General features: G+C 51.6%; 1 protein-coding gene across 1 annotated transcript; it reads right to left on the minus strand.

The window, feature by feature from the left end:
- Nucleotides 1-4180: 4180 nt before the first annotated feature.
- Nucleotides 4181-22688, minus strand: PWWP2B (PWWP domain containing 2B). Its single transcript, XM_027746332.2, has 3 exons — nucleotides 22507-22688; nucleotides 14317-15961; nucleotides 4181-4709 (listed from the first exon to the last, which is right to left on the minus strand). The coding sequence occupies exons 1-2, from the start codon at nucleotides 22686-22688 to the stop codon at nucleotides 14335-14337; spliced, it is 1809 nt and encodes a 602-aa protein (XP_027602133.2). The 3' UTR covers nucleotides 4181-4709; nucleotides 14317-14334.
- Nucleotides 22689-23608: the final 920 nt, after the last annotated feature.

Raw genomic sequence — 23608 nt, forward strand, 5'->3', positions numbered from 1 at the left:
GTGAGCAGCAAAGGCAAAGAGTTCTTCAGGAAACGGATTCTCATCCTGTTCACTTTGAGATGTCTCTTCCCCAATTCAGCACTGGGACAAGAAGAAAGCTGAAATGTCACAAACTCAAATCATGAGAAATGTTTATGTGAGGTCAGTGGGAAAGCCTGGGACACTCCAGTGCTGACACAGCAGGAGGAAGGTCAGGGGGAGTCCTGCTGTGGGCAGCAGTGCCCAGCTCCAGTGTGAAGCTGCCAGTGTGCCTGGAAAACCAGGGCTCTGCTTCCAAAAACCACTTGTTCTTAAGGTTGCTCTGCCGTATGAGGTGTTTTAGGGGACTTCCAGGGCTATAGCAAGAGGCACATCAGTGGAAAGAGGAAGGGTGTGGGGTGCAGGCAGCCCCTCGCTGGGAGACCCTTGGCACAGCTTGGCTTTCCCTACCTGCTCCAATGGCCTGGTGAGGGGGAGGACCCCTGGGAAGTGCTCAAAGGGGGAACAGAGCACAGAAAAGTGTGGAACTACAAGAGAGGCAAGAGGAGAAGCTTTAGGGGAATGTCACAGGTGATGTTTAGACAGAAGCAGGTCCCGCAATGGTTTGCCACCATAACCCCAAATTTAATCTATAGATTTAGAATATTAGCAAAGAGTCTTATTACAGGAAATACTGATAGGTTTGGTGTTGGTTTGAATAATGCAGAGGGACTTCGGACAAGGGCTTGGAGTGACAGGACAAGGGGGAATGGCTTCCAGCTGACAGAGGGCAGGGTTAGATGGGATATAGGGAAGGAATTCTTCCCTGTGAGGGTGGTGAGGCCCTGGCACAGGTTGCCCAGAGAAGCTGTGGCTGTCCCATCTCTGGAAGTGTCCAAGGCCAGGTTGGACGGGGCTTGGAGCAACCTGGGCTAGTGGAAGGTGTCCCTGCCCATGGCAGGGGGTGGGACTGGATGAGCTTTAAGATTCCTTCCAACCCAAACCATTTTAGGATTCGATGAATGTTAGGATAAAAACCTGACCACCCCCCCACCCTCAAAAGCCCCATTCTGACTCTGCAGGGCTGTTGGTTCAGAGCCCAGCTGTCTGAGCTGGAGCACAGCTGTGGGGTCCAGGAGGAAACCTCCAAAACCACAGTGTGGAGCCCCGGAGACTGTAATAAGCCTTTAGTGTGACAAGAACTGAACTGGTTCCTGAAGTCCTGCTCAAGTTTTAAAAGTATAAGGAGGGAAACCTTAAGAAGGGAAAAAAAGTGAAATTTCACAGCATAGAGGAGTCTGTGAACACCACTCGATGTTCACAGGGAATACCAAAGACCCCTCACTATTCCTCAATGTTACATTTATGTTTTTAACCCAATGCAGCTTTTCCTCTGACAGAATAAAAGACTGAATTAAGCCACTCCAACCTCACATTATTAAAAGTGACATTTAGAACATTCCACATTAGCTTTTTTAAACCAGTTAAGAAATGAACCATCACTGTGTTCTTGGTTTATTCTTTTGCATTTGCTGAGAAATTATTTTCATTTATTGCAAAGAAGCAATTTGCTAGATCTTTGCTTTAAGCCTTGCCAAACCCCAAGAGTCATCTTTTCACCAAGGAGCAGTGGGGCAGCTGCCATGCAGACCTGCAGCTGGTCTGTGGTTTGGTGCTGTGTAAGGTTGGGGTTTAACCCACCTCTGGCACCGAGCTGCTGCTTTTGAGCAGGACCTGTGTCCCATCCACTCACCTGCCTCTCAAGCACCATTTTCCTGTTACCACATTTTTACTGGAACTCTCTGTGGCAATTCTTAGTAAAGTGGCAAAAATCCAGTGACTCACCTGCAGTGCTGAAATGTCACTCGTCTGCTTCTTCTTTAAGCTGGTGTTGGGACAGACAGACATACCACCTGGCATCAGAAGGAGCACAGGGAAAACAAGAGTCCTGACACACCAACCTTCCAGTGCTCTCTGGAGGAGGGTCCTTGCCCAGCCCCTGGCACAAAGGGCAGCAAACCAGCTCTTGGAAACTCCTGCCTGCTGACATAGAGCCCAGGAGTCCTATCACTGACATTTTCCCCTAAACAACACTGACATTTCCACTCACCTCTGCAGCAGCAGAGTCTAGGGCAGTAACAGCTCATTGTTTGCTTTCTGCAGGGCCCAGCAATGTCAGGAATGTCACACACCCAGGTGTAAGGATAGCAGGAGCTGTGCCTGGACACAGCAGGGGAGAGCTTCCCTCAGGAATACAGGTACTCACTCTTCCATCAGCCCTGAGGAGCAGAACCACTGCTGGGAGAGCATGAGCTGCCAGTGCTGAGCAGGGCAGAGGCCAAGGCCAGCAGGTCTCACTGTGCCATTACACATCTGGCAGGGCTGGTGTGCACCCGGGGCTTTACTGCAGAGACAAACCACCGTGGGGAAAAACTGGACATCCCCTTAAACAGCTCCATCCTGAGGACTACTCCAGTGTTAGAGGATGAACACCAGACCTGAGCAAACCTTAACCCATCTCATGTCCCAAGCCTAGAGAAAGTCCCTGGGCCTGTGTGTGAGGTACTGCAGTTCCCCCTCACACCCAGCAGAGATTGAACACCTGGTCTGAAGGATGCTCCTGCCTGCTCATGAATGCCACTGGCTGCCTGCTCAGGAATGTGGCCAACACTCACCTATTGTGCTTGGCATCTCCTTCAGCCTCGGAGCAAGGAGCAGCCTTTCAGTGCGTGGGCAGGAGCAGCCCTTCACCAGAGACGGGAGCAGACACGTGCTTTTCCTGGGAGTAGGGGGGAGTGGGGGCTTGGTTATTTTTGCTTTGCCTTTTTAAAAAAATTTTTAAGTGAACAGAAGGCTGCTTGTACCTCCCTGCAGCTTACTACTGTAATGCTACAGCCAAATGCTTGGCAGCACTTCGGGGCAGGGATTCTGTACAATGCAGAACTGTGTGAGCAGAAAACACAAAAACCACCTCACAGCCGTCAGCTCAGCCCAGGCCTAGCTCGAGAAGATGCTAGAAAAAAAACCCTCACAAAGAGCCCCTGAGGCCAGACAGACTGGACCTAAGAAAGGCAGAGCTGTTCCTCTCAGAGCAGGAGCACTCCCAGCACAGGGGCACCTCTGCCAGCCTGGGATGGGCCCAGCGGGTGCCTGGGTAAACACCCGCTGCACAAAGGCTTCACACAAGGTGCAGGAACGTGTCCCTCACTATATACTGCTGTCCTTCTTGCACTTATTTTTGGAAAACAGGAAGCTCATTGATTTGTTTGCAGAGGTGGCCAAAACGGGCCTGGGGAAACAGCTGTCCTGGTTCAGCATTCCATGTTTTACACCACAGCCTTCCTGCTGTTCTAAGGGATGCAGATTTGACTCACTGTGTGCTGGACTGGGAGTCAGCAGAACAGTTTTGGAGCTGAGCTCTTCTTGTGACACTTTATTGCTGAAAAGGGAAGCTCTGACCTCTCTTGCTGACATTCAAAGACCACAATGTGAAGCAGCACGAACCAGGAAAACACGAGCCTGTGTGATTTCCGACCCGCTCGCTCTAACTCAGTGAGAGTTCAATCCTGTGTTTGCTGCAGCAGGTCCAGCAGACAGGAAGCAGGATCTGTGCAGAGATCCTGCAGCTCCAAGGCAATCTCCAACAGCCAGATAACATTTCACTGAGCAGGGACACTCTGAACTGTTTTCTCCAGGATCAGAAGCAATGGCTTACCACAAATTAATGTTTCTGGACTGAGGGAATCCAAGGAAAAGCTAGACTAATACAAACCCAAAAACTTAACCAATACAGTTCCAGAACCCTGTCCATAGGTCACTTCATCTGTGAACCGTCTACTCCAAATTTGTCACAAAAGCTGTTTGCTGGATTAGAGACTGCAAGTCACCTCTGGTCATGTGTAAGGAGGAAGATCCTTCTATCCAACAAGCGTCCAACGGGCCTTAAATCACACTTGTTGACTGGGTGTGAGCACACGAGTCAGTTCAGATCAGGGATTCCCTCTCTGGCTGGAGCCATTAGCCCAGACCCACCCTACGCACCCAGCACGGGCAGGCCCAGGCTGTGCTGCTGTTCCAGGTGACTTTGGAAAGTACCAGGGTAGGACCCAGAGCCATCCAGGTCACCAGCACTGCTTGTTCACATACCTGAAACCACTGACTCCCTCCACTCTGCAGCAAATGACACAAAAAAGCTTTAACAGATACAATGACAGCCACATCCTTGTGTGTTGCACATCTTCCAAGGTTTAATAGACACAAAGTGAGTCCGTTGTACTTAAGACACTACAATGATTTCATTCTATTGCATGTCCTGACCCAATTACATTTCTCAGAGTACAGTATTGAATAGAAGTTTGGTAGCTTTAAAATTAACAAGTGTGTGAAATCCGTAAGTAAAATAAGCAGCAGCAATAATTTGGGGGATTTTATCAAGAATAGCTAATTTTAAGTAATAAATACATTCCGAGGTGTGGCTTTTGCTGTTCTCCTAGTTCATTGTTGTCTGACTGGTCAAATTCTCATTCTAGGGTAAGATATCCTTAAGCCTTTCCTGCCAGCCTCACACCAGAAGAGCCTCCCAACTCCACGTCCCGGTGCCTGTCACCTGTCCCGGATGAAACGCAGAGCACTCTGACCAGGAACCTTGTCCTCCTGCCTCCCGGCAGCCTCCAGGTTCTCCTGGGGAGCATGTCAGGGTGTTACAGACTCGGTGACCCTCTAGGAGAACAGCTGTGCTCGTCTTCTGTTACCTTGAAGAAAGGGAGAGAGGGAGAGGTTACTGTGATGGACTGACACACGCTCTGGCTTCCCTCTAAATATAGCCAGGAATTCTCCTGCTTCCAGCTGGCCCAGTAAGCAGAACCATCAGTGGCTGCAGCTTGGGAAGAAGCTTGTCAGGTTAACAAGCACGAAGTAAGAGCGGGAATTTTCCTGAAGACCGACATGATATGAACTTCAATGACAATAATAAATCTTCAGTGTGGCTTAAGGACTCTTAAGTCCCTGTTCAGGTGGGTTACTGTAGGTTAATCCACCACGAGTCCCTACGGAGCGCGCCACGTGAAGAACATCTGCCTCCAGTTTCCAAACACGATCTACAAAATAGGATTATTCTCCCCTTGAGAGCAGCCATACAGAAGGTTTCCTAAGTACCTGCAACTGCTCGAGCCATCAACCGCTGCTGTGGTGCCCCAGCAACGTGCTCATGGAGAGCCAGAGCAGCCACGTCACCTCGTTCTGTCCTGGGGGTAAAGACACCTCACTTCTCCACAGCCCCCCTTTCCCCTCTTCCCACAGAATGGAGCATATGGCACTGTGGAGCCCTCGGGCAGCCAGTGTCCCTCTGCTGTCACTGGCCCTGCACCAGGGAGCAGCCACTGGGGCCGAGGGCTGGTGACCTGGGAAAGGTGCATGCCCTGGAGAGGGGGATGTGCCTGGCAAAAACTAAGGAAGGGAGAAGTCCTCACCTGTACCCCTGCATGCAGGAGGGACTTGCACTGGCCCTGTAAGCCAGGTTATGATGTGGAAGCATTGGAAAAGCTCAAGGGGAGGATCCATTTGCCTTCAAGATCAAGTGAAGAAACCAGAAGACACGTGGAACAACTCGGTGATACAGAATCACCGAGAGAGAACGGCACGGAGATCTCCACTTCAGCAATGAGCTGCATCACAGCAGCTTGAGCAGCCCAAGAGTCTGACCAGCCCCAACACAAGTCTGTGCCACATCAACCACATCAACTCCAGCCCAGTAGGAACCACAGGAGACACCAGCTCGGATCTGTGCTCCTGACACACAGCATTAATGCTATGAAGGAACAGATCAAAGACCTTCAAACCCCCCACTAGCTGAGGTTTGTGACTTACAGAGCACAATGAACTAAGAACACCAAACACAGGAAGAGGATCACGTCCCCAACGCTGCTGACACAGCAGTAGCAGTGCTCCTGTGGGCAGGGGACCCAAAGGGACACTGATTCACCCAGACTCAGCATCCAGAATGATCCTCAGCAGTGCCCACACAATGGAGAATGCAAAGAGCTGATTCAATACACCAGGAACATCTGTCCCAAAAGCTGTATTGCAGAGAAGGGCTGCAGTCAGATTTCATACAGTCCTTCAGTATTTAGCAGAATCACCCCTGAGACACTGGACGGTCTCACCCCAGGGCTCTACTACCTACAGTCGACAGAGTATAAATCCATACTTAATCATGAAGGAGAATCTATTCATTTGCCTTCTGAGGAACAGAGAAACTTTCAAAAGCACACAACAAACTCACTTGCAGGTTTATCACAGTACACCTACCAAAGCCTCCATGAGGCCCATTGACCTGGAACAATATCCCTCAAATGGCTTTGAGAGCACTGACCCTTTTGAGACAGATTACAGAGTGAGACGATTTGGTCTAAACAGGAAAAAGTGCATTTCCTGGCTAAGCAAGTCCTCAAGCAGGTTGGATTCTTAGGAATTTCTCACTTGGGGGAAGGAAGCATCACACCAGAAGCAGGATGCCAAGCAAGTCCCAGGGAAGGGTTCTGCCTGTGCCAGGGCAGACACTGCCCCTCCATGGGGACAGGGGCTGGGGCCAAACCACAGCTGCTCAGGGAACTACCTGGGGGAGAAAGATTAGGGACACCTGGGGCAAATACTGGGGACTCTCTCCTCTGGGAGCAAAAAGTTGGTGCTACCAGCAATATAGCCAGCTGCTTTAGAACAGCTGGGTGCTCTATGGCTTGGAATGCCAGAGCCCCAGCACCCTGTGCCTGCAGGTGGGTGGGTGTCTGTCCCCAGCAGAGCTCCACAGCTAGGCTGGGTGGAGGGCAGAGGCCACCCTCCACACAGAGAGAGAGCCCAGGCGTCTGTGCAAGCAGAGCAGACCCAGGAGTTTTCAATGCATCTAAGAGCAGCAGCACAGCGACAGTCCCTCGTATGCTCTCGCTTCAACCCTGAGAGACTTCAAAGATTTCTGTTTAAAAAAACTTTCCAAGATGGAGCAGCAGCTGAAGCCCCACATTCCAGGCATCGCTGCTGCCTCAGTCCACATGTGAGTAATGAACACGATACAGGCTGACTCATGACAGCCTGGGTGCTAAGTTGTGTGTCCAAAGGAGAGCCAAGGCAGCTCTCCTGAAGCCAAGTGCCGGTTCATAATTAAAAAAATGAAGTTTTGGATCAAATAAAGCCATTCACAAATCCAGATTTAACAGCAGCAGTGGAGTGCAGAAGACAATTTATAGGTTGCTGCACCCCAAGTGTGCCCAAGAAGCATATTTTGAGGAATATTTTCTAATCATAAAGCAGTTAACAGCAGGCTGTAAATGAGCATCATCAAATCAGTCTTCCTCCAACCATCTCCCCTTGGGGGAAGGACAGAGTGGCTGCTGCTGGCAGCAGACTGAGAAAGTCCTTTCTTCCCATGCCTTCCTCCGGTGGGAGGAGGGAGAGGGTGGGTGGGGGTTGCTGGATGGCAGTTGGGATACCCATCTCTGGCCCACTGAATGGCATTTTGTAACCGTCTCCAACTCTCAAGGCACCAGAAGCCAGCTGACTTGAGCAGGCTGGCAGCTATGTTCTCCAACACTGGAGTTCTCAAACTCCATCATCTGAGTATCCCTTCTACAAATCCTGCATCGCGGTTGAGGGTTTCTGCTTTGGGAAAGGGCTGCTTTCTGCATGAAAAAATGGCTAAAGTTATTGGCTTGAATCAAAACAGAGCAAGTCATCACTCACAAGGGAAGTCAAACTAGTAATTTGCTACAATTCATTCCTTAAGCTGCAGAGAGCACACAGGAAATGTGCTTTATAAAGAAACCCAGGCTGGCTGATCCTGCACTAACACAGACCTAAAACAGATGAAACAGGAACTAGTATGTCAGTGAAGCCACTCGCTCCTTCAGAAATTCATCAGCTTAATGAGAAGAGCCTTCATTAAAACGTGCCCAGCTCCTCCCTTCCAGAGACACGCACGTCATGACCAGGCGATGACACGGCTGACGTGGGGCAGCGACAGGGGTTGTGGGACCACTGGGGACCCTCTCTAAGGTGAGGTGAGTCACATTCACCTGCATGGGCAGAGGAGCCACTCGTGGACCTTCACCTCACGCTGCATCCGCTGGGATGGGAGCACTTCTGCTGCCCATGGGCACCTCAGGGCAGGCAGGAGACACAGCCACAGCCCTCACACACCAGAGGGACATTGTCACCTGTGTGCGTGGCAGGTCCCATGCTGCTCCTGATCTGGCAGAAAAAGCACCAGGAGAAGCGAGAGCACTCTGCAGCTGACTGAAGAGCTGGAGATTTGAAGATGTGAAGAGCACAAGCCCTCCAGAAATCAAGGTATTAAGGCCCATCTGTGTCCTCACTGCTGGTCACGGGAAGCCTGTTTGAGCCGTACGTAATCTCAGGATGCGCAGAGTTCATTATCTGGCTAATGCAGAGCCCACGTGTTCCATACAGGTACACACACAGTGCAAAACAAATGTAGCAAACAGATTTAAATAAACTAAACCAGGCCCCAGCTCATCCTCATCTTGTCTGCAGGGTACAGGCAAGCTGCTCCTTAAGTCTTTTACAGTAAGGAGTCAGGGTTTGTCACTCAGTCCACACGCTCCTGTTCACCTTGATCCCAGCACCACCAACGGGGACTTACGGACAAAACAGAACACGTCAGGGCTGAAGAACAGCAGCTCATAAGTTTTTCAACGTTTAAGAACATTCACAACAATTTTTGGGATCGAAGTTCTACCTTGGACATCTGAACATGAAAATGAGAAATATTCAAATGTTCAAGGCCAGGTTAGACAGGGCTTGGAGCACCTGGTCTAGCGGAAGGTATCCCTGCCCCTGGCAGGGAGATGGAATGGGATAGTCTTTAAGGTCCCTTCCAACCCAAACCATTCTGTGATTCTATGAATCATGTCACCCCATTGTGTTACCATTAGCAATGCACAACTACTGTGTGAAGATCCAGTTGGTTCCTCACCTGCAGAGCACATGAACCCTTCCCTACACAGAGTCACTGCCAAGTTTCCCAAAATCCCCTATTCCTTCTTGTCCCAAAGGAGCCTTTCCATACGTGCACCTTGGAGGTGCTCAGTACTGTACAAACTGGAGAGGCAGGACAAGCTCTGAGCCCTGCCTGGGAGACCAGAGGATTCCCTCGGGGGTGCTTCACCTCTCTGGAGACCAGTGCTGCCCATCCCGGGCTGCCCTTCAGCCGCAACTCCCACCCTGCTGCTCTCTGTGTTCGCTGGGAAAACGGGAATTGTAGCCACAGTTTCAGACACCTCCACTTGAGGTGAGTAAATAAATGCAATTCAGGAAAACATACAGAAATTCTGGTTTTACATAACTTGAAAAAGTTTTCAAAGAAACCAGTTTCCGTGTTCTTTGTCCAGACATCTCTCCCACCCATTGCCCCAAAACCCCGGCACAGCCCCCAATCCTGCCTGGACCTCACAGGCAATGAGTGCACTGTGGGCTGGTGACACCCACCCACTCTGCCCACCGTGGGCACGCTTGGCCAGCACGACCAGCAGAGGCTGAGAGCTCCAGCTGGGACTCAGAGACCCTTAGCCCCTGGAGCAGCTTGCTCTGCTCCCAAGGGAGTTGCTAAGCCCTTGGTGGATACAATCTCCCCCAGCAGCTGAAGTTACAGCTCCCGTAAGCCGATCGCATTCCTTGGCATCGGCACAGCATGGGTGCAGTTAGAAATAGCACAATGTATGGCCTGGTGGCATTTCCAGAAAACACGCCTGGGAGCAGAGACTGGAGAGAGAGGGGCCATGGGTGGCAGGATGGGGAGCACCAGCGTGGATCTAGGTGTCTCCAAATGCAGTCCGTGGGTACAATGTGCTTTTGGGAACAGGAAGATCAGCGGGATGTCACCTAACACAGCTCCAGCCATCAGTGCAGGGCACACAAAAATGCAGCACAGTCTATTTTGGACTTGTTCTCCCACCTTGTATTAGTGTGCAGAGACGTTGACTCTAAGATGTTTGCAGGAAGACTGAGAAGCAGTAATTAAGTTGGATGCCTGGTGGACTGAAGCATCCAGAAAGCAGGCCAAGAAAAATCTCAAACATTCATCTTCTGCACTGAAATATTTCACGTGACTAGGCAGGTGCGTTAAAAAAACACACAGCAATCACCACCACCACTTTATATCAAGAGATACAACCTTTTTGTGCCACTGGTAGAACAGAAGAGAAGAGGTAAAAGAGGAGTGATTTATGCTGCTTCACAAGTGCTGGCAGCAGCCCTGGCTGCATGGACACGCAGAGCCCTGAATGTCTTTGAAGGTGAAGTCACAACATGACGTGCCAGGTTTTATATTAGTGGTTACTATAGATAGTGAGCGTGCAGCAGCTCTGATTTTGCTGCACACAGTAGCAGTGTGATGGATGGCTCGATGTACTGACACTGAGGGTCTATTAAGCTCCTGGCAGTAAAATTAAAACCTTCAGCATTTGCAAGTTTGATGGTTCCACAGCCACAGTTTGGGGGCAGGGGGGAGGGGGAGAGAGAAGAGAGGAAGAATAAAGGAGTTTCCAGACTGAAAAAGCAAAGGAATATACATCCTGTAAACTTATTTCATGCAGAGATGTACATTAAAGCAGTTTTTACAAGAGGTTTTAATGCATGGAAGGGCTGTGGTAGGAATGGGGATCTGTCATGAAGAGCCACAGAGCAGGAGACCCTGTGGCACAGCAGGACCTGCTGAACTTGCCAAGGGACTGTCCCTGCAGGAACACTCTCCCCACACAGGGGCTTGGAGCAACACACGCTCCTGGAAAAGTCCAGCCCCACATGATGTGTTCCTGGAGCAGGGAGAGGGTGGCCTTTGGAAACACGGGTCTCCTTCCCTCCTGCGCCCAAGCCTGTGGCAAAGCTGGAGCTATGGCTGCAGCCTCCAACAAAACATTTGTGACACCTACCCAAGGGTCCTTGCTCCCCTGTCACGGCCCTTGGATGGGCTTTCCCTAACAGAAAGGCGAACATCCATCACTCTGGGCCAGTGACAACTGCTGTCCTCGTGCCTTGTGATGGCTCCCTGATGTCACACACCAGGGAAGCTACAGAGCGGCACGAGCACATGCTGAGCAGACATGTCTCCCCTGGCACTACTCTAAACCAAGAGTGTCTTACAAGTCTGAGTTCTACAGGCTGCTCTCTGCCTCGTTTTTCCAGAAACTTGTTTTACTTCATTGAAACCCTGTCATTACCTGACTAGTACTCTCTTTGCAAAAAAAGCCTAAGGACAAAGCAGTAACAAGAAGTGATCCTACCAGCTCCTTCAACCCAGACCAAGTTTAAAAAAAAATAAATCCAATTGTTCCAGTTTTAAATGCATCCACAAATGACCTGCATTATTTGTACATTTTTTCCAGTAATTACCCTCTGCAGAACAGATCACGTGCCAGAAGACAAAGTTTCTCAACAGAAAGTGTCACCGGTCACAAACTTCTGCTGTGCCCAGAATTAGCATGAGCAGTGTCCATGCTGAGGGCACCTCCTGGACTCTTGTTCTGATGACAACAAGCCCTTGTGCCGCTGCTGGTGAATCCCAGCACGATGGATTTTATAGTGGTCCCATGCAATATTACCAGGTTGCCCAGAGAAGCTGTGGTTGCTCCATCCCTGGAAGTGTTCAAGGCCAGCTTGGATGGGGCTTGGAGCAACTTGGGATAGTGGAAGGTGTCCCTGTCCATGGCAGGGGGTTGGAATTCCATGAGATTTAAGGTCTCTTTCAAATCAACCCATTCTATGTCATCCTTCAGGAAAGAACAATCAATGAGCACCTGAAAGAAACATTTCAGTTCTACCTTAGGGAAAATCAAGGAAAGCAATAAAATTCTATCCTCCTGACTAGAGAGAATTAGGAACAGGCAATTCTCTGAAATGAGAAGTTTTATAAGTGATGTACCAAAACACCAGACATGCTGGTCTGATGGGGAATCTACGTAATCATGACACATGGAACATGGGAAGTTGCTTGGTTCTGCTTTTCTAGTTTTGAGCAACTGAAGTTCTTTATTCAACTGTCATATTGTCTCCAGCTAGGCAGACTGTGTTGGCAGCTCACCTCAGACACATGTAAGGCAGGAAATCACCTGTGGAAAGCCAGCTGAAGGAGGCCAGCAAAATGGTGATATATGATATATGTACATACTCACATACACATGAGGAAGTTTGGCTGCAGAGCACAGAGGGAAGGAAAGGTCTGGTCTAATCCAGGCCAACCCACCATCTTCTTGTAATTCTCAACATGCTCTTCTTTCCCCCAGTTTACAGACCTGCTCTGTACCTCAGATCCCATTGTGTCTGCAAAAACTCTGGCCTCTGGAGCAAGGGCTGCTTCTCCTTCCTGAGGCCTTGCCCTGCAGTCTGTCCCTCTGCATCTCCTGGCCAGGTCCTACCGTAACCACCACATCGGCACTGGTACTACCGGTACCAATAGCCAGCATTTTTCACAGGCTGACGTGGCTGGGCAAGCATCCTCCCATTCTGACTTCCAGGTCTGGACTTGGAACTCCTCTTGGACACAACACTTTCCTACTCCCCGCGGACTGACTGGCACGGCCAACGTCTGATCTGAAGCATTAGGTGCTTCATCACAGAACTGTTAGGGTTGAAAGGGACCTCTGGACATCATCCAGTCCATCCCCTCACCCTGTCCCTTCTTCTCCAGCCATGCCAAGCCAGCCCACCCAGAGCACGCAAGGACAAGGATAGCTGACAGGAATGGTGACATTCACTACAGTTGTCCCACACTGCTCACACAGGCAGTGAAGACAGCTCAGAGAAGGATGAAGTTTGCTGCTCCTTTAACCAGAGCACTGTCCAGAGGAGCCATGGATTGGCCAGGACTCTTCCACTGGCGAGGACAGTGTATTCTGGGCAGCAGGTTTATTTATACTCCTGATCAAGCTAACAGGAATTTGGGTCTAATCCAAACACTCCTGATATAAGAAAGCCAGAGTTAAGCAGCAGCTGAAGGGGCAGGATGAAGCTTAAATGCTGCTGCTGCAGTTATATGCTTTTACCAGCTCCAGCGTCCAGTTGTCCACACACCCCAAGCACGCAGAATAAATATGCCATGCTCTGATTATTTACTCCAGCCAGGCTTGCTGAGATGGAGTCATAACCCAAGCAAAGTTAAGTCATTCATCACACTTGAGCAAGGGGTGAAGTCCCATGACAGAGGGTAAAAAAAAAAATCTTGTTTTCCCAACAGGATTACACGAGCACTGACCATCCCAGTCCCACCACACTACGAAGGTTTAGATAAAGAGCAGAGTCTACAGGAGCAGCACTGGCTTAAACACAGAGAGTCCTTCTAGCATGGAACAGAGCAGAGAGTTCAGGGGACAACATAAGAAACCATGCTGCATAAGCCACAACCTTTGCCAACAAGGCTCTTCCTAACGATTAGTTCTGGTTTTTCCCCTTGTCTAACATCAACTGGAATGACAGATGGTATTTCTATTCCCAATCACACCACATCCTGTATTTTTAGGTAGTAAATTTTCATTCTGTGCAGAGCTTTGATTGTTTGATGAGAAAGGGAGACCCATCCTTCTCCAATACAAACAATCAACTCCCATGCTTCCACTCCCATCTAATGACCTCACACAAAGAGGTTGCAGGTGAAGCCCAAAGGAATTTAATTTGATCCAGGCCATTCCCCAGCAACACACTGACAATTTAGGCACAAGCCAAACATAAGTGCTGTGAGAGATATTGACGTACTGCTCCCCAGTTAAAGAAAGTTTTTGGCACAATCGTTTTGAAGAGTCATACGGGGTCATCATAAGAAATCCAAACCAGAAGGGTCAGAGCAGGGGGAGAAAAGGGCCCTCAGGGGCCCTGAACTGTTCCAGGTAACTGCTGGGCACCAGCACCTACATATGATAAACGTCATCTCAATCCCAATAGAAGTTTTAGTTCTTTGAACCAAAAGGTATTCCAAAGAAACTGAAAGCCTAGGTAGGAACTGTAAATCCTCCAGGCAAATGAAGCACCCTCAATACTCCACACATCTCAGTCTCAGCTGTAAACAGTGCTGATACAGAGCTACAGGTTTATCAGCTCTTTGAACAGGCAGTGCTGCTTCCTCATGGGATCAGCTGCCCTGCACTTCCCTCTAGGAACAGGGGCTCCAACTCCCATGGTCCCTCCAAAAGTCTGGAGTTCAAGCTTCTCACCATCTCTGAAATTACCACCACCACCAGCCAGATGTTTAAGTTTCTCAATTGTAAACCTCAGACTTTATGGAGAAACAAATTCAAACAAAACATTTAAAAAGCTTAAGGAAGGGAAGCATTGATGGAAAGCATTAGTCCAGCAAGCACTCACCTGAAACTGGAGGCAAAGTTATGTCTCAAACTGTGTTAAGAGATCTCTTATTTCTGGAGTCAGGTGCTCGACTGCCTTCGCAGCTTCCGTGATCGCTTTCCGGTACATCCCTTTCTTCTTGCGATTAAATCTCAGTTTGAAAAATTCCGAGAAAGGAGACAGTTTTGAAACAGATAAGAACGAAGTCGTTGGAGAACCAAACCATGACACTTTAGCTTCTCGCCACGAGGGTTCCCCGTTTTCCTTCTGGCTGAGGTTTATGTCAAGAACGCGTGCTGGCCACCATGGAAACCCATGAATTTTACCCCAGACAATATCCCCCACTGAAACAGTCCTTCCATCTTCCGTGACACATTTAGACACACTCTGGGTGTGCAGTCTGACTGTCAGTGGCGGCACAATTTTACGCTCATCTTTTGAAGATGAAGAGACGGAGGCATCATCACCAGGCAAAAAGTCACACAGTTCTGGTGATGTCACTTCTGAACTAGAAGACTTGGATTCGTCTAGACTGTCATTGCTACACACTGATAAACTAGAAGAATCTGCTTTTCTTTTGCGATAATTCATGAGGAAAGCCAAGTTATCATGTCCATCTTTAGCCTGGGGAAACCTTTTAAAGTCATCATCTTCACCTGAACTCCCTGAAGATATCTCAGCCAAACCTCTGTCAGTGGATTCATCATTGTAAAATGCTCCGGGATTGGACTCCCTGCTGTTCTGAAGGACATTCATTTCATCAATCAGTTCTGCCTTATAAATTGAAACACTCTGACCATCGTTCATGCGATGGGGCTTCAGCCGTATCTTTGGGGGTGGGACATCCACACTGGAATGCACTGGCCGTGTGAGCTTCAGTTTTGGAATGGAAGCAAGCTGGCTGCCTGCTGACTTGTCCATTAAACATTTGGTTTCTCGACACCGTTCAGAGTCCCTGGTCTCCTCTTGGTCCCCCGCTCCGTTCTGCAATACTCGCTCTGGACAGAACGGTTTGACCGAGCCATGGACCCGGGAAGGGATTTTTACCACTTCACCTTTCCCTTGTGGGGTACTGTAGGATATTTTTATAACTGGTGTTCGATGTACCTCCCCAGAAAACTTGTCATCCTCCCTCTTCTCTCTTTTGTTCCTTTTCTCCACGTAGTCGGAGTCGCTGTGCTTTTTCTGCTCCTTGTCCTGAATGCTCAGCTTCCTCCTGGTTTTGGTGTTCTGCCGCGGCGCCGTGTCCTCGGGGTTCAGGGTGTTCTTGCACTTCTCGCAGAGCACCTGCCTGGGCCGCAGCCTGATGGTGCTCATGATGAGCCTCCCTGGGTCTCTGTTCCTCGACAGACGCCTCCTCGTTCTCTTTATAGTCCGTGGTGGCGGCTGCGGGACCCACTGGTTGTAGGTGTGGCGCAGCCAGAGGGGCCGGGGGAAGGGGGCTCCCTCGAAGTACGGTGGGTAGGGGGGCAGGCCCGGTGGGGGGGGCGGCAGCAGCGGGGGCACCTGCTCCTCACCGTTCCCCTTGGGAGGCTTTTCGGCAGCGGGCAGTGCCTCTGGCTCACCCTGTGCACCATCCCTGCCATCGGCAGTGCCATTAGCGCAGGCGCCAGCGGGAGGGTCCTCGTGCTTCGGGAAGGAGGATGGGAGGCAGAACAATCCAGACCTAAAATGGGGTGACAAGGGCAAGGAGGAAAAGAAACAGTCAGGAGATTTGAAAAGTGGAAACCCCAAAACCCCAACCCTCCCAACAACTTCAATACCAAGATGTCCTAGTTAGGACAGCTGGGACCAGTTCATGACTGCATGGGTGTAACCCAAAACTGTGTATTCTATAGCCTTCCATGCCATTTCCCAGAAACTTTTCAATAGACTATTTACACCCTCTGCCCAGATCAACCTGACTCCTCAGGCTGTAACCTAGGTGTTAAGAGGCCTGCCAGATAGGAGGGTGCCTCCCTGTTCCTCACACCCTTTGTGAAACTCCCCGCCCTGAGGAAAGTACTGGCCATTCCTGCCTGAACTGGAGAATATACAATCTCGGAGTCTTGGAACTTTTTTAACCACTCGTGGGATCCAGAGGAAGACTGCAGATCACCACGCTTCAACCAGACTGCAACCACCACCCTCAACCAGACTGCAACCACCACCCTCAACCAGACTGCAATCACCACTTTTGACCAGACTGCAACAGCTCTCTCACCAACAGGTTTTTTCCCCTCTCCCTTTACTTTGGACTCAGGGGGCCCAACAAACTGCATGAACTCTGTTCATGCCCCAGGATGCTGGGTTATACACTTGGGTTTTGTGGGTTAAAACCAATTGTCTGTCTGTATAATCGTACTTATTGTATTATTTTATTAAATTGTTATTCTGACTTATAATCTCTCTTTTGGGTTGAGTTCATTTTCCCCTCCTGGTTTACCTTTAAACCAGCACACAAGAACACAACATTCTCCCTTGACTTTTAAGACCAGGCAACCAATTCTGCCACTGAAAAAAAATAACAGCAGTGCAAAATATCGGCAAGGTGTCCTACTCTTCTGCCAGGAAAGCTACAGAGATCAAAACCTCTTTCTCCATGAACTCTTAGCACAAAGTTTTGCTCTAAGAAGTTGTAGGTTTTATCCTGCAAAGCAGTTTATTGCATCAGCATGCTGGTAAGGCCAAGGAGGGCTGTGATAGGATTAGCCTTCAGGGAGCTATGAAACTGCAGTTCTTCACACTGTACCTGCACGGCTGATTTTCCAGCTTCTCATTCCAAACCTGAACACCTTGACTTGGGTGCATAATTTGCACTTTCAAGCCACAGGTTCGTAAGGACACGGCTCTGCTCCTCTCCCGCAGTCTCTCTACATATAATTATATTTCTTCAAATAAGGAATCAACTACTGCTTCAGAACAGCAAGATTAACAATGATGATGTTCTGTCATTCAAGGTCAAGTCTCATTACAGGCCAGCAAAGTCTGGATACAACATCTTGCCTAGATATTGACAAAAGCAGATCCTCTGAAATGCTGAAACTTGCAACAGCAATTCATGTCTCCAGAATTTATGAATTTATGCCCTTGGTCTGACATTAGAAATATTGCACTAACACAGCACTGGGACAGATATCTGCCCTTAAACATCAACTCTGACCAGGCAGCACTTGCTGTCTTGGCTTTCCAGAGACACTTCTGCAGAGAGCACGCCGTCACTGAAGTGTGGGGGCTTTTTAAGTAACAACAAAATTCTGTACTGGGGAGCAACGAAGGAGACGCAAAGGGATGGAGAACAGGTAAAGACCAAACATCAGTCTAAGATGCTACACTCCCATTCCCTTCCTTGCCAGATATTGCTTTCTTTCCAACCCCCAGGAAGGAAGGGGCAAGTTTCTTGGTGGTGTTACAGAGAGGGGGCACTTTGCCAAGCGTTAGCAGAAGGGCACTGAAGAGGAGCTGAAGGCATCCACTGAGTCCCACACCCCTCACCAAGAGCAGCACAAAGCCACTGCCGTGTGTTCACCAGTGGAGAGGAGTCTGGAGAGTCCTTTCCCATTACTGAAAGAATGCAAGAACATGCTGTTAAATGACAGTTTAGTTTAACTGGGAAAGGATTAAGCTGTTGAAATCACATAATTTGGAACAAAATACTTTTGTTTTAAGAGGCTTTTTTAAACAAGACAACTGAGAACGTAGGCGTCTTCAAACGACAACCCAGAAAGCCAGTACAGTTTGCACAGCCAGAGAGAGATGTCGGCACTGTTCATAAAACAATTCAAAGTGAGACCATTTCTAAATGCAATGATGGCTACAACTTATGGTTATTTTATGCAGTGAGGTTGTGTGAGTTGGTCACACCACACCACTGCTTCTTATGTGGACACAAGCCCACTCCCCCTGCTCCTGCAGGCCAGCCCGGCCCCTGTGCCTTCCCACAGCCTGCCTCTGAGTGGGCAGGTCACTGAATCCACATCCTGCCCTGGGATCCGTCCTGGCACAGAGCTCCTCACTCAGCACAAGTGGAGCACCCAAAGGGTAACTCACGGGGTGGTTTACCCCTGTAAGATTAACCTATCAGCACCCTGTAACCCTGCTGGGTTGGACACGGCCTCCATGCCATGGAGCACACCCCACAGGCCCCGGGCACTGCCTGCCCCAATTGTCACCCTGTGCCAGGGCACCAGTTCAGCAGGGAGGCCTGTAAGAAAGATGGGGACAAACCTCTCAGTAGGGCCTGCTGGGAATAGGACAAGGCATGATAATTTCACACTGACAGAGGGCAGGGTTAGATGGGAGATTGGGAAGGAATCCTTCCCTGTGAGGGTGGTGAGGCCCTGGCACAGGTTGCCCAGAGAAGCTGTGGCTGCCCAATTCCTGGAAGTGTTCAAGGCCAGGTTAGATGGGGCTTGGAGCAACCTGGGACAGTGGAAGGTGTCCCTGCCCATGGCAGGGGGTGGAACTGGATGACCCCTTAAAGGTTCCTTCTGACCCAAACCATTCCATGATTCCATGAGTCTATACAGCAGTGCCAGTGCTCTGAGAGAAGACATGACCTGCCTTGCCCGAGGGATTACACAAATTGCCATGCTGGACAATAAAGCAGCTTAAGATAAATTTTCAGCACCAGCACCTTCCATGTGGCCAGGTAGTGGCTCTGTCAGGAGGGCCATGGCCAGATGGGGACAGACAAGCTCTGCAAACCCCACTGAGGCACATGGCGCTGAAGAACCACTCCTGTACTGGAAGTGTCTCCAAAGGCCAAGAGAACAGTTCTGCTGAGGAATCGTGCTTTTTCCACACCTTCCATGCCAGGTCCAGGCAGAGGTAAGACAAGCTCTGACATCTTGCATGCCTCCCTGCGAGACACTGTCTGTCCCAGCCTAACATCCTGGGCACAGGGGGAAGGAAAACAGCTGCAGAGAGGCTGTGCACTGGTACCTCTTATCTTGTCACCATATTGCCAGGTGCCAGCAGCACCCGTTCAGCATGACTGAACCCCTGCCACAGCCCAAGGCTGCTTCGGCTTTTTCTATCCCTCCACCCCACACACTCTGGAGGGGTTTCCCTATCCACCCACACTACACACTCTAGAGGGGTTTCTCTGTCCCTCTAGCCTACACACTACAGATGGGGAAGCATTGACAGACCAAGCTCCTTGTGCTGCTTTGGCCCTGGGAAGGCCAGCTACAGGTGGTTAAGTCCTACCCCTGGAGAGCTGATGCAGCTGCCGTGCCTGCAGCCCCTGGTGCTGTTCCCCTCCCCTAGCCCGAAGCCGCCTTCCACGCAGGCAGAGCTCCTTGTAAGAGGATTTCGTGCCGGTGTCTTTCCACTCACTGCAGAATAAGGAATGCTCCATCTGACACACTTGGCTCTGCAGGTGTTCAAGGCCAGGCTGGACGGAGCTTGGAGCAACCTGGGATGGTGGAAGGTGTCCCTGCTCATGGCAGGGGGTGGGACTGGATGGGCTTTGAAGTCCCTCCCAACCCAAACCAGTTTGTGATACTGTGATTAAAGCAGCAGGAAATACTGTGTGATGGGATTTCACTCTGCTTGTAATCCCCCTTTCTGGGGCAGCTGCAGCCAAATGGACTCAGTTACCTCAACCCAGCCTCTGCTTGGAACAGGAGATTCAGTCCTCTGATTTATGCCCGTGCATAATTAAAAAACAACTAATTGTAAGTTCAGCTGCAAAAAAACTGCCAAGTCTTGTTATCAAAAACAGTGTAACTGCAGTCAAAATGCATTTAAATCTCCGTTCAAGCGTGGACACTATGGAGCTCATTTTGAGCACAGCCAATTTATTAGAAGCAAATAACTGCCAGTCACCGGGCAGGCCCTGGTGCTGCTGCACCACCCAGGCTGTGGCAGGAAGGGACGCCCGCAGGAAGGACACGGCCACTTTTTTCTGCAAATAATTCCCCAGCAGTTGGAAAGTCAAGTATGGCTGTTCCCTACACCCCAGCCCCCTGTTCCTAAAGGCACAGGGGAGAAGGCAGGGTGCAGGCAGGGTGCAGGCAGTTCTGCTGCCCACACAACCGACTGCAGGCTGAGACCCCCAAACCCAGGCAGGTGGTTTGGGGTTCAAAGTTGTGCCTGCCTTTTGTGGCTAAAATAATGGAGTCATTTGGCAGGACCTGGACAGATAGGGATCCCCTGGGTGCTCAGGGTGGCCTCCTCAGCCCATGGCACTCACTACATCTTAGGAGAAATAATAATGGAATCACAAAACAGTTTGTGTTGGGAGGGACCTTAAAGCTCATCCAGTTTCAACTCCCCTGCCATGGGCAGGGACACCTTCCACTAAACCACGCTGCTCCAAGCCCCATCCAAGCTGACCTTGAACACATCCAGGGATAGGGCAGCCACAACTAAGTAAAACAGATTCACTAAAACCACTTTAAACCACAAAAGAAAGCTGAAGAGCCACCACACAGGCTTTCCCTATCTTTTAGGGTATTCTCTTTCTCTGCAGATAAAACAATCTGCTGTGGTGGCTTCTCTCCCTCCAGTCCTGTCCCACTGCCCGGGGGGTACAGGCAGAGTACCAGTGACTCCACACATGGAGAGGTTGGCAGGACATGGCTCCATCAGCCAGGCACAGCAGGAAGGGACACATCCCTGCCACATCTCTCTTTGGGGCACTCCAAGTTCAGCACCAAGTTGATAAATTCCTGCTGCCTTTGGACACATCCTGACCTTCACCTTCCAACCACTGCTAGACCACCTCATGTGCTCTGCTGTACAACAAGCAAGACATCTCCTCCCCTCCACACCTCAAATCTTGGGGGTGTTTTCAGCCTGCTGCCTGTGCTCACCACAAGTCTCTGGGGTTCACCAGGAGCCAGGCACCTGCCACAACCACACTCTCACTCCCCTCTTGCTCACTGCCAGAAGCAGAAGCTGTGGCTCTCACCCACGTGCTGGCCACCACACGTCACAGCCACCACAGGCCAGGCAGCACTCGGGACCCCCACGGGCAGGATGCGGCCCCAGGGGATGGCAGCAGGATGAGATCCAGACCTGGGCCACAGCCCAGAGCTCAGCTGGCCACTGGTCACTCTCCCACAGCACAGACCAGGACAGGGGTGGGGCAGCACGAGGCTCCAGAGGCGCCTTAAAGCCTGCGAAAAACACTGGTCTGGCTGTTTCTTGGACCCACTGGGGGCAGAGAGGGGAAGAAAGAAGCAAAATAATAATGGAGAAAGGTTAGGGTGAAAAAATACAGGTAAAAAAGGTGTCACTGCAGAGGATGTGAATGTGAGAAGACAGAAGTAGCTGGTTTGAGGTGCTGGAGGGACGCCAAAGGCTCAGGCTGGGACCAGACTCCAGGCTGGTTTATGGACTCCGGGCAGCCATAGGTGCCTGAATACTTTTGAAAATAGTGCTCCAATTTTCCAAGATAGCCACGTGAAACTAAATAAACGATAAAAATGAAGCTCAGAAGTCCTGCCCCACACATCTCCCAGGAAGAATCGGGGAGGTGAGGCTGCTGTGCTCCCACGCAGTGCCGGCCTGACACATCCCTTCCTGAGCACACAGACACCAAACGTGCTCCTCAGAGCACCACCACAGTCCAGCAACACCCCGGCCACAGCCTCGGACAGCCGGGCCTGCTCCGGAGGGGAAACAACACCTCAGAGCCAGGGTTTGGGGGACACACACACACACGAGGGACGGGGTTGGGGTGATCCAACGCGGGTCCCCGTCCCGCAGCTCCGCAGCCTGTGGGTGCCCTGTTTAGAGAGAAAGCCCCTCTGGGGTTCCCGGGACCTCGGGCTGTGCCCGGCACGACGAGGGCCGGGGCCGGGGCTGCTACTGCTGCAGCCATAGCCCAGCGGGAACCAGGGGGCACTGCGGGACCCGCAGGAACCGGCCTGGCCCCGGGGCTCTGCCGGCGGGCTCCGGGCTCGGGGGGAGGCCGGGGAGGGCAGTGCTGGCCCGGGCGCTGCGGCCGCGCAGGACCGGCGGGTCCGGCCCCTCTCCGGGACACGCTCACGGCGCCACGTGCGGGGCCGCGGCCGGTCCGGCCCCACCGGCCCGGGGGCACCACCGCCCCCCCCGTGCGCCCCGGGCCGGTCCCCCCGGTCCTCGCCCCCCCCAGTCCGGTCCCCCCCGCCAGTCCGGCCCCGCCGCTTTGTCCCGCCGGGGCGAACAAAGGGCGCGGGGGCACCGCGGCCCCACCGCCCCGGCCCCGCGGCCCCCGTGCCCCCGGTGCCCGCGCCGTACCTCTTGGAGCAGTCCAGCAGCACGCCGGTGAAGCGCCGCTCGCCGCAGCTCAGCGTCACCACCAGCGTGTCGTTCACCATCTGCTCCACCAGCACCGGCACCCACGCGCCCACCCGCGGCGGCGCCCCCGCCGGCTCGCCCTGCGCCCCCCGGGGCTGGGGCTGGGGCTGGGGCTCGGCCATGCTGCCGCCGCTGCCGCCCGGGGCCGCCGGGCCGGGCCGGGCCGGGCCGTGACCTCACGGGCCGCCCGCCGCCACCGCCCGTGACGCCACAGTCACCGCCCCGCCGCCCGCGTGACGTCACAGTCACCGCCCCGCGCCGAGGCACGTGCGCGGGCGGGGCGGGGTCGGGCGGGAAAGGGGTGGGGCCGGGCAGGGAAGGGGCGGGGCCAACGCCTCGCGCCACCTGGCGGCCGATCCGCGCACCGGCACCAGCCGGGGGCGGGGCCACACCGGGGGCGGGGCCATAGCGGGGCGGGGTCATACCAGGGGTGGGTGGAGCAGGTGACGCAGGAACGTGTCCAAGTGGAGTTGGAATGTCTCCAGAGAGGGAGACTCCACACCCTCCCTGGGCAGCTGTTCCAGGCTCTGCCACCTCCATGAAAAGAAGTTCTGCTTCATGCTGAGGTGGAACTTGTGTTTTAGATTATGGCCATTGCTCCTCATCCTGTCCCTGAACAGAGTGTGGGACCATCCTGACACCCCTTGGAGATATTTTTGTGCATCGATGGCATTCCCCCTCAGCCTTCTCTTCTCTGGGCTAACCAGGCCCAGCTCCTGCAGTTTCTGCTCATCAGAGGGTTCAGCCAATATCCCGGCAGTGTCCTCTGTCACACGCACTCACTAAATCCAGTGACTATGGATGTACCTGGGGTAGCTGGGCCATCTTGGAATATACAGAACAAATCAACGCCCAGCTACCAGCGTGGACACAGTGGACAGACATAACCACATATTTACAGACATTCAAAGGAGATCTTGTCAGAGTGAATTGAATTGGCCTTGATGGGATGTTCCTTTGCATTTTCCTCCTCCTGCTTTCATCATTCCCATGTGCTGTTTGATGTGCTGTTCCAGTTTATTTTCTCTGAGGGATCTAAGTA

The sequence above is a fragment of the Pipra filicauda genome, unplaced genomic scaffold (assembly GCF_003945595.2).
Source record: "Pipra filicauda isolate LSUMZ 115617 unplaced genomic scaffold, ASM394559v2 scaffold150_size2825430_pilon, whole genome shotgun sequence".
In the NCBI taxonomy this organism is placed as follows: domain Eukaryota; kingdom Metazoa; phylum Chordata; class Aves; order Passeriformes; family Pipridae; genus Pipra; species Pipra filicauda.